The sequence below is a fragment of the Opisthorchis viverrini genome (assembly GCF_000715545.1).
Source record: "Opisthorchis viverrini unplaced genomic scaffold opera_v5_65, whole genome shotgun sequence".
NCBI lineage: Eukaryota > Metazoa > Platyhelminthes > Trematoda > Opisthorchiida > Opisthorchiidae > Opisthorchis > Opisthorchis viverrini.
In genome coordinates this window covers 1,430,428-1,442,014 of record NW_008751721.1, presented here as the reverse complement: position 1 = coordinate 1,442,014, position 11,587 = coordinate 1,430,428, and the positions used below count along the sequence as shown (strand labels likewise).

Below are 11,587 nucleotides of genomic sequence, written 5' to 3'. Positions count from 1 at the left end.
TCAGTGGAATACGTAAGAGGTGACGAGCGGCCAAGTTTTGCTTTGGAATGTTTGAGAGGAAGGCAGCACCAATATACAGTTCATGCTTTTCGAGGGGCTCGCCCATACCCTTCAGACTGTTTGTCTGACATACGTCTCACTGCTACTGACAGAGCTGCCCTCAAGGCATGAAAGTTTTAAGAATAAGAAAGTCGTCTGAAATTAACATGTCCCTTCCGAGGGTTGTCTCTGGATGGGTGCTCTGTATGGCTTGGAAGGCAGAGAACTGAGCAGCGAAACGGACGACAGATGACAGTGATCTTCGTAAGTTCCTACGTGACATCGGCTGCAATTATCCGGATAAAACGATGAAGGCTAATTGAAAGGATGAGAATCGCACTAAGATGCTCAATTTCACCAGTGAGTGCACTGAATAACGTTTCTCATTCGGTATACTAGAAAATCTACAGCTCGCGTTGAAGGGTCGAGTTTTGTGGGCATATTTGAAGCACACGAACAAATTGGGGTGCATTGATCAATGCGGCCTAAACAGCTGTTTTAGGACTCATACGTCAGGACAGATTGAAAAGTTTGCGAAACTCGCTTCAACAATTCAGATCAAAATGGACAAACCTTTATGAACCGGACAGTTGAAGATCGCACCCAGCTGTATCGTAGAACGACCCAGTAGGGAATCTGACCCCTGTGGTTCTTCAGATCGAACAAAAACCTCAACAACAAGGGGTGTCGCTGCAACACGTTCTCGCAACTATGTGAAGGAAGAAACGGAACAAGTTAAGCTCGATCTGGTGGTGGCGCAACATTAAGAGCGTTCAAGTGAACTATGTCCGCTTGTATTTAGACAATCCGACGTATGTATACCTTCGAGTTGAGATGACCTCTACACATAATATGATTGGTCCATATCCAAGGCCGAAGATGGGTACCATCCTGATGATGTAAGCGAAAATGAGCCCTAGCATAGAACCCAACGGAAGTCTTTGATGGGTCAAAAGGAGGCCAGAATAGTAAACAGTATATCGATGACGATTCGGTTCAAAAACCGAAATAGAACAACGACTGACAGGACCTCATCAGCCACAAAAACACCGAGGTTGATTGCAAGACTCATCCGCGATAGTGACAGAAGTGAATTCGAGAGATAACCCAAAATACGGTTTGTGTGTATTCTTTTGGACTGACCTTGGAAGTTGGAGTAGTTGGCCTCTCATGCAATAAAGATATCTACATCAAAGATATAATCAGCAGTTTGAGTTTATGGAAGAAAAACCAATCATGCGGCTAACACGGACTGAGTTTGTTTCATCCATTTAGTCGTCGACTCGCGCCTGAGCCTAGTTCACGTGTTGGTTTAAAACCCCTATTTGTGTATGTGCAATTCATGGTTGTACGTGGGCTGGGATACTGCCAGGGCGCCCACACCTAGACAGGAGGACGATTAGGGTCCTCAACCAAAGCCTTTGGCTCAAAAGCCTAACCGCAAGGCAGCGGTGTTTGGCGGGAAATGCAAATGCATTACCATTTCTACGGAACAAGTCGCCATACATGTTCCAACCCCAAACCTGGAGGACCAGGAGACTGTGTTCGTCAGACCTCTAACCATTGACCAACCTGGTGTGAGAGACTCTGTGAGTGTCGCGGGACACTCTCCAGTATAGCTCAATGGATCGCTGAGGTGCGCAAACCGTCACACCACGGTAAGGTCCAGTCTCTTCGTGACGGCAGTGAAGCATCGGTGTTGAACACTGATGTCATGCTGTCGATGATGATGATGATGATGATGATGATGATGATTACAACCCCTACAAATGGGTTCCAAGCCAATGGGTTCGCCTCTGATATTCGCTGAATAGAAGTGGAGGACTCCATTCAGGCTTACCATGACATTCCATTGAATCACATCAACCAGTGCTGGTTCGTTATCTGGAAGACATGAACGTCGCATCCAAATTGAAATTTAAGCACTAGGTCCAGCATCTAGTGGACATTCAAGAAATTCTAGCTTGTGCTTAGCTGGCAAGCAAACAGCAGTTTAACCGTAGGTTAGCCCAGTCACCCACATACTTGACTATTCAGCCCACAGTCGCTCACTGGATCACGAGACTTGCCCTTTTTTATACTCACAAACCACGTCACATTAAGGCGACTCATCGGACATCGATTGTCTGTACCGTCTAGTGAGCGTAGCAACTACGCATGTGCTGACACCCTCACGCAAACGGACTTACATATAGGGAGACCGAACACAGGGCACACAGACTCGCGCGCGCGCAGGGAGCAAGGGTTCAGGTAAAACACTTCAAGTCCACGGACAATCATGGAACACGTGTAGCAACTATATTGCAGGGAAAACACGTTCCCGCAGTCCGGACTTTCACCATACGATAAGTTCCCTGTTGACATGCTCCAGACTTTATATTCCCTTTATTTTATACATGCTGCGAATCGCTTCTGTAAACTACTGTCAACCACAGTAAAGATTGTTATTAGTGTATATACCTTCTGAGTTGTGTTACGGCCATCAACAGCAGTGCACTAATAAAGTCACTTATCTGCTCAATTTGCTTCCTGGATTGAATTATTCCCATCTGAGTCCCACATAAGATTTGACGTCATTACTCTCAGGTCGAATAGACCACAACAAATTCGAAACTACCTTGGGAAGAAAATCAACGTACTTCTGGCAGGGATGCAGCAAATTCAAATGCGCAAAATCCATTCGGTAGAATCACTTCCTCATTTCTCGGTAGGGCTACCGGAGGCATCGTCATCACTGGGGCTCCACTTTCGAATGGTGGGTATACGTATCTACAGCAAGTAGTGAGATATCTCGATTAAGTTCACCTCCAAACGAACTCAAATAGCCCATACAGATCAGTTATAATATTCCTAATTGTACTAGGATACAAGAGAATTTAGGAGAAGAATCATAAAATGTTCCAATTTTGTCTCAGAACCCAATTCCAAATCAAACCTGTCAGGTACTCTTTCCGTCGAAATGTTTTCTGTATTACGCTGATCGTTATCCAATAAGAAGTAGTAGTTGAAAAGTAGTTGAAAGAAAAGCGTGGCAACTTCGCCAAACACGCTGAGGGTTGTTGGCCAGTACCGTACACGGCAACTAAACTGTCGAAGTAACTACTGCTGAACACTTCCCAATGTATCTTCGCTTTCGTCAGTCGCGGAGTTGGATCTCTAACTGCACCTTTAACACTTCCTACACGTCACGTAACATTGACAACAACGTAGTTCTGCAGGTATTCAACAAACGACGGCAAGTAATCCCACGGCTCTGTTAGAGTGGATGGTCTTGTAGCTACCCGGTCACCCACATACTTGACTCTTTAGCTCACAGTCACTCACTGGATCACGAGACTTGTCTTTTTTTGATGCCCACAAACGTCACATTAAGGTGACTCATCGGACATCGTCTGTACCAGACCGTACAGATGAGCGTAGCAACAACTCATGTGCTGACACACTCACGCACATGCAAACAGACTTACATATAGGGAAACCGAACACGGTCAGCACACACAGACTCGCGCGCGCGTAGGGAGCAGGAGATCAAACACTCTCCACAAGTCAACGGACAACTATGGAACACGCGTCGCAGCCATACAGCGGAGAAAACACGCTCTGGCCGTCCGGACTTCCATCAAGGAACTCTCACAGATGATAAGTTCCTCTTCTGACTTGCTCCCATTTTGCATCGTATTTATTTTTATACGTGTGGTATCTCACCATTGTCAACTATACTAAAAATTCTTATTAGCACGTACACCTGAATTGTATTATGGCCATTATCAACAGTGCAGTAATAATGTAACGAGGTCAGACTTAGAACGTTTCTTTCTTCAGGAAACCGTGGACTTACCAGCCGAAATCAATCCACTGGTAATTTTTTCCAGGTTAAGCACTGAAGCGTTCGAGTTGGAAAGAGTACAACGGACTAGAAGTCCTTGGTTAGAATCTCAACTGTCAAAAGGATGGTGAGCAATCTCATGGAGTCACTCACTGTCTGTCGAGTATTAGAGTGGCCCTATTCATTTTATAACGTGTACGGAGGCCAGCCGTCCCTAATAACCGAACACCACATCGTTTGGACGGATGTGTCACGTGCAGAACACGGGTCCTGATTGGTAAGAATGCCAGCCAATCCGAGTCAAGCACCTTTGACTCGACGCTTCTCGCCCCCTCACGGAGATTCTGGCACGACCTTGTGAAACACTCTGTGACTACCCTATAAATACAGTCGTAATAATTTTCCTGTCACCATAAAGGGCTGTGTAGAGCTACCGTGCCTTTTGATATACCATAGTGGGCGGAGCAGGAAGCCAAAGGACCGATACAGAGTTGCACGATCGTCCATCAAGACACAACAAAACGTTTTAGGTCACAGGCATCGGATGAACAACTTATACGGGTACGTAGAATCTGGCAACGAATATAACTGACTAGGCTATGATTTTTCTCAGACTCAGAACTCGCGCTGCACAGTTATTAAAGTAATAACTACCTAACTCCTCACACTAAACAACGTATGCAGCCTGAGATACACCAAAGGACTTGTTACTTACCTGGCGTACACCTTGGGTTCCCCATCGGAAGACTGAAAATACTTGAGGCTACGCAATTCAATTGTGTAACAGAAGCGCCGTATAGGTTCCCTTGGAGACGGGTTGACACGACCGACTTCGCACTGATTGACCCTGGAATCGTCACCCTTATCAGATTTTGTTAACTCTTTGTGTTGCACATCCTGCGTTGAAGATAAGGGTAGAAAATCACTCTAAAGATTGCACAGAAAATGAACTATTTTGGATAAAAAAAACTTTCCATCAGACTGTGGGAATTGACGCTATCAATAGCTGGGGTCATTGTACCATGGGCTACGAGAGAGAGCTAAAGTAGCTACTGAACGCCCGTAGCCCCCAAATCAAGCAGGAAGTGAACGTATGAACCGAAAGACTCACCGCTAGAGACACATGGGCTGCAGTACCTGTGAAACAGATAGTAAAATGATGTGTTGAAATTCAAGTTACCGTGAGTTCTTTCGTCACTCTTGCTCCGTGCAGGTGACCAGTTACGCTGACGAAGAATCCCCGGCACATGGTCTGCTGGTTCATTCGGCTTGACAGAGTCACTTACACAGATTGGCTGAGGTTCAGAGGATGCCTGAATTTGCGTGGGGGTTCGATCTTGAAGTTCTCTGAGTTGTAAACTGAATGAGATACAAGGCTTATCATCCTCGTCCATTAGTAGAACGGATGATGCGTTCTTGCCGGAAGGCTCAGCGGAGAGAAGCTGTTAAACAATTATGGGAACGATTTAGTCTGTGATCGGGAAAAATCGGGGCGCGCAAGCGACCAAATTCAGCTACTTAACTACCAAGTTCAGTTTCTAGCGTTATCTACGCGAAATAGCTAGTGAGTTTGCGGGGGTTGGGACAACCGACATTTCAGATCCATAAACAGTTCATAGTTTGGAGGGAAAATCTTTTAATATGAAACTAAAACTATTAATAATATTATTGTCAGGACGCGCCCAGACATGAAAAAGCACACGTGCAGAGAATAAACGCACCCCCAAGGTCACTCTAGGTACGACACGTTTCGGATAGCAGGTGCGTTGGCAGAGCTCACCAAACACGGCTTAGCAACATACCACCAGTGGAGTGGACTGAAAATGTTCACGACCGGAACACCGCCATTGGCTGTACAGAACGAACAAGTGAACCACCGTAGTGGCCCTGTAGTCATTCTCTACATTTACACAGAGGCTCTGAATGTTTTGTCCTGACAATACAGCCGTGTCCCGAGTTCTCTGTCTTCTCCTTATCGCATAGTCTGGCGGGCTCAGTGCAGGCGTAACCAATAGGCGGCCATCCACGATACAACAATGATGAAGAGCATTTTCCACCACACGTTAGCCACATTTTTACCAGGATAAGGTAGGTCAAGAAAGGAGTACCGTGGGGTCTTTCGTGTATTTCGCAGAAATTTTAAAATAAAATGTTGAACGGAGCCGTAGTTTACACGTTCGAACGGTGAACCGTGTACTCACAATATCATAGTCTCCCGTGCTGCAGTGCACTAGGTACTGGAAAGCTAGAGGTAACATGCGGGTTAGCGAATCATTTTCGGAAGGTCAGATTTCCAGAAAACTTCCATTTTATCATACGACCTTAGCTCGTTTTGAATACAAAGGCACAGGCGATATTCTGCCCTCAGGGAGCTGCTTTTCTATCCTTTTTCGCACTATACACAAGGAATTTGCCAGTAGCCGGGTTTCTCATCGGTTGCCTGTATACCAATTGCATCGCCTTCGATTACTCTATCTCTGGTCCTTTGCATTCAAATGTACTCGAGGATGGCCTTACTGAACTTCGGAATGTGTCTCTCCACTGTTCTCTCGGCTTGATGGGGATCTGTTGTTTAACCTCACGACAAACACCTGTTACGATTTATTGCACCACAGACTTCAGTTTCCGCTTTTAATCCATCTGCCCCTGACTGGTCATCCGAAAACCAATGCATCACTTAGTAAAACAATGGAATCTAGAAGAACGTTGGATCAATATACTCTCGAGTCCCTTTTCAAATTTGTTCCTGTCTGTATCGTTCCACTCTAGCAACATCATCATCCCACCTTTTCCCTGAGACTGAAGAGACAAACTATGTTTCCTTGAAAAAATGCTACTCACATCACGAAGGTGAGATTCAGCTGGGATTCAGTTGAGTCGCCCGTAAAAACCAAACGGTTTGCAAATGAGTGAATTTTGAGACCACATTTTGTTTGTTAAACATCTAAAACACACACAAGTGAATATTGTTAACCTCGCCAGAGACATCCATGTTGATTTCATCTTTGGTACATTCAGTTGGTCACGTGATAAGAATTGGAATAATCGTTTACCTTTCGGTGCCTAGCTGTCGTGTCACCCGAAGGAGGCGCGAGGACTGAGATCCTATCAGGTTGTCTAAGCCTAGATATGAGAGATTCTGAAACTGGATTCGAACCATGGACCTCAGGGTTACACGAAGACGTTTCACCTGATGTTATCCACTCATCCACACGATTATGTTATCAAAGCCATGCGAAATTCATGTACATGTTTACAGTTGAAGCTACTGCCTTATCGTAGATCAACTTATGGAGATAGGATAGTCCGGGATTCCTGTTCGCTTGCTGTTACACTTTTCACTGCCCGTTCAAAAGGGACCACCCCGTCGCATGAACTGTCCAAACTTGTTCTCGTCGTCTAGGACCTAATGTATAGTCTAAAAAACTCTGGAGCTAGGGTGAACAAACACCTCTTTCCTCGCACTGGTGGCCCATGGAATGGGACCAGATTAAGACACGTATCGGATGGCATCGTTGAGCTGCTTTCCGATGTCTTAAATTCCCGAATGAGGCGTTGGACGTTGATATAAGTAGGTCCCTCAGAATGACCTTCCACGTCAGCTTTGCCTTTCGAAAGCGTTGATTACTTGGAAAAAAGATTTAGTGAACATAGGGTGTGTCATACCTGAAAATGTCCCTCCAGGATCACAGCACTCTGTAAAGTGGAGTCGGCTGATGCCAGAAAACGGTCCGAGGCAACCAGAGCACGGGCCAGGCATCGCGTTCCATAGAAGAGTTTCACGGGGATCGGATTGATATGTTGGAAATACGCACGCAAGACATCTACAGTAGACCTGGAAGAAGGGTTTCGAATTCAAATATGCAGAAAAGATCCATGCGACAATGTGAGAGCAAGGCACAAGAACACAAAAATGGCCGAGAGATACTGCCTACCTGATGAAAAATTGATGTTCCTCCGAAGAAAGGTTTGTCTGCACAAGGCTGTCGAAACGTCTAGTGGCCACTGATGTCCCAAGGATGTCGCACGAAAAGTAGAAACCCGAGTGGCTTTCTGAAGATAAATCTTTAGTGATTGGGATCAAAGAGGCCAGGTTGTTGGAAACTTCTCCGAATTTCAAAGTGAGCAAGAATGACTTTTTTGATAAGGCTTTCGGTCCAATCACGTGCCATACTCGTTGGGAAGTGAGATCGGGTTAGGCGTTTTTGCTCAAAATCTTCACGTAGGGAAAAGACACGAGGTGTGAGGTCGGCTGCGGATAGACTGGTCCCAAAGCCTTAGGAGAATAACAGAATGATAGAGCCATTCAGATAGCTGATTGTACGAAACTAAAAGAATACCGTAAAACATCTTACTGCTGTCATGTTGATTTTCTGTCACCTTAGAGAGTTTTCGGTGGACTGTGCTGGGGGAACAAAAACGGGGTTTTCATCCCAACTGCCCAGATTTCCTATTACCTTTAATTGTTAGTCATGATGAAACATGTGACATGCGGCTTCGAGGCGAACATTTTATAACGGTAGAGTTAAAAAACAGTTTTCTATGATACATAGTGATCCTCAAAACGTGGCAATCACACTGACCGCAGCCTGGTTGTGCTTAAAAATTTGAAAACAGTTTTATTTTGTGCAGTCAAAGTCAACGTGCAAACAGCAGGCCTATTTCTCGGTTGTGTAAGGATGATTAGCCCCAATATCTTAGCACATAGAGTAAAATAGCATAGAAAAATGCCGATGTGGGTTAGTCTGAGAGGGCAAACAAGCAATCACACAGAAGGTATCATTTTTGGTCAGCCACGTGGTCCGAAATCGTTCTGTGCCGTTGATTACATACACAACATCACAAACCGAAGTGAGTAGGCACCTACTGGTGTAACGGTGATACTAGTGATGGAGGGGCATGTGAGTAGTATGTTTTCTTCCTGTAAATTCGCTTTGCATCTCTTGAAAAGGGAGATCTGTTGCGGAATTTGTGGAGTCGCTTTGTAGCATTTGCTTGGATTTGAGCAATTAATGATTTGGGTCAATGAATATCCAGGAAAGTTCAAAAAGACGCTCAGGAGAAGATGGATGTTTTTGTAAAAAAGATGCAAATGAGAGTTTTGCTTCCCTGTCCAATAGTCTGTACCTGGTCAGTTGGCATTTTATGATAAACAACTCCGCCGCGAAGGCCTTCTTCCTTCAACTGGCACAATGATGGAAATCCGGCAGCTTATCTGTACCATTTTTAAAAGAATGTTCATACGACGAACGTTGGTATTCGGGCATATGAATAGCAAGCACGGATATTAACATCAACAAATTGCACCCAAAGGCCAAGAACCAGCTTCCTACAGTAAGGCTAACGCTATTGCGCTGTTATACGATCAATTCACAACAAAGCATTTCAGACTGACAGTTCGAACGCTACTGACAGCAGTTAGTGCCTATACCTTGAATGGTCTGTATCCGGTGTCAGTGAAGATCACAGGGATTCCATTGTGGAAGGTGTACTAAACAAACGAAACCCCAATCATTTCGACATTTCTTCCACACTCTTCTGAAGTGTAAGGGGGAAAGCACAGGGCTCGGTAGACAATGATTCCGTATGCGCAGCAGATTGCTGACTCACTACTTACCAGTAGTCAAATGACTGTTTGAATAAGTCAACAGCCACTTAAATCAGGACTCACACCTAAATCTCACTGAGACTATTTTGAGGCCGCAAGTGGGGCTATTTGGCGGAGATGATCAAGACCTTTGAAGTGCCTACATCGATTCCATAGCACACAAGGCCGCCGGGTCTAACATAACTACTGAGACACCGAAAAGGTTACACAGTCTGTGGTGCGTCTACTTGATCCTCAGTCAATCTGTATGACGTTGCCTTGTGGGTGACCGAAGCGCATGCCAAAAAAAGGATATGAAAATGCACGGAGATGCCGCAGGCCTGTGGAAGGCGAAATAATTTTGAGTCAGGTGAGGAATCTTCCACGGTGGTCATTTTTGATACTTTGGGACTACGGCTATGACGGTGTTTTACGGAGTCCGGTAAGGTTAAAAAAACGTATCTGCCTCATCGCTTGTGAAGAAACACTTTTCTGAACTTCTGGGTAGAGACCAGTTGATCTCGATTTTTCCAGTAAAACTGGGGTATCCCAATTTAGCATGTGCTGCCTTAACTCTAAGACGACATACTCTGAAACTTCTCAACGATTTATTAGTATCCCATAGCTAGAGATACCCTAGTCGACTCAGTCCGACAATTATGCCTCAGGCTACGCCTACTTCCCTGTCTATACAAACGCTCATGTTCAGCGTGCGTAACCTTGAAGTAATTGGCCATCTGGATTGTCCGGCTTCACTGTGAACATCATAGTGCTCTCAACACCACAGACAGCTTACACTGAATGTTCTTGGTTCAGGCAAATTGAATTCTGTTTGAGGTGGATACTGATATCGCGTACACAAAAACTGCTTGAGATATCTCATCTGAATCCAACCTACGTGTCCTTGATAAAGCTCGCTACTCATTAGGCTGCTGAAAGCCAGGTCCAATGAGGTTTTGAGGGGACCTCAGGGACTACGCTTACTTGACGAGCCCATAAAGCGTCGAAATCGGGTTTTCGGCAACCATGAGTGGTACGCTATGCCAAGAAAATATTCAGCAATATCTCAAACATCATGTTAGTTGAAACGTGAAAAAAATTTTTTCCAGGACATTGAGTTGCACAAAACCACGAACGGGTTACCTGGTTAGCTGTCCCATTAAGTCCCAAAGTGTTCCGCTAATTCACCCGTTCTCTAATGCGAGTTCGAAGTGAACATCGAAAGCATGCTTCTCGCCAAACAACCTAATTGTCGGGAGACGATAAGTGAACGAACATCCTTAAAACAAAGAATGGTCGAGCACGTGCTTCCAGATAAGTTTGCCGCTCTGTTACCACCGCACTTATGTAGGGTAGGTCAAACTCAGAAGAAGACTTACCACTGTTTCTAGCAACAGCAGCGTAGTGGATCGACAGAGCACGAACAGACTTACCCGACTTCACCACTTGGACAGGAACCACAACGCCTTCGTTTGTGTCCAAATAAATCCCACAAAACACTTCAGGGGGCCCCTTGTACTTACAGTGCAGCAGACGAAACCATTTATATTCCTACAAAACATACGTATACGTTACCACAGCTTGGATTTTGCACCAACTTTGTTGAAAGAACAAGATCGTAAGTCCAGCATAAACATTCCAACGGCTTCCTTGACTGGGGTGCTCGTATGCACTGCGTAGAGTTGAATTTTAAGGACGGTTCTGTGCAACCGGTGTTGCTTGAGCCGGGATCGGTCCAGTTCCCAGGCAAGTTCTTGTTCAAACACCGGTTGGACGGTGTGAGGCATAGGATCAGTTGAAAGGACTTCATTGTTAAATCGAGCCTCACAAACTAGATGATAGTCTGGTCGTTCTGGAAAGTTTCGACCTGCAGAAGGAAGAGGGGAAGGGGACGGAAGAGACTTTGACAGACGTCGTGAAGAGTCTTGGATCGACGAAAAATCACTTATTTTTATTTTGACTTTCTTTCCGTGCATGCTAGCCTCAGAAAGAACGACTGGGTTTCTAAAGAAAAAGCGGTATTTCTGATAGCCTATTGTGCCAACCAAACCAGACGCTTCACTTGCCCTCAAATTAGACGATAAAAGGAGCGTCCAATCACGAACAATCATACCTCTCAAGGTACTAACCACTCT

The 11,587-nt window shown here is 45.1% G+C and overlaps 1 protein-coding gene across 1 annotated transcript in view; it reads right to left on the bottom strand.

Annotated features, from left to right (window-relative positions):
* Positions 1-11,319, bottom strand: part of T265_13426 (hypothetical protein) — a gene marked incomplete at both ends in the record, with an annotated part of 35,808 nt that extends 24,489 nt beyond the window's left edge. The window contains 8 exons of the mRNA XM_009168811.1: positions 613-748; positions 2,679-2,808; positions 4,581-4,792; positions 4,977-5,002; positions 5,046-5,307; positions 7,532-7,689; positions 10,832-11,003; positions 11,051-11,319. Coding sequence (XP_009167075.1) covers positions 613-748; positions 2,679-2,808; positions 4,581-4,792; positions 4,977-5,002; positions 5,046-5,307; positions 7,532-7,689; positions 10,832-11,003; positions 11,051-11,239 — 1,285 coding nt within the window. The remainder of the gene's footprint in view (positions 1-612; positions 749-2,678; positions 2,809-4,580; positions 4,793-4,976; positions 5,003-5,045; positions 5,308-7,531; positions 7,690-10,831; positions 11,004-11,050) is intronic.
* Between the last annotated feature and the right edge of the window lie 268 nt (positions 11,320-11,587).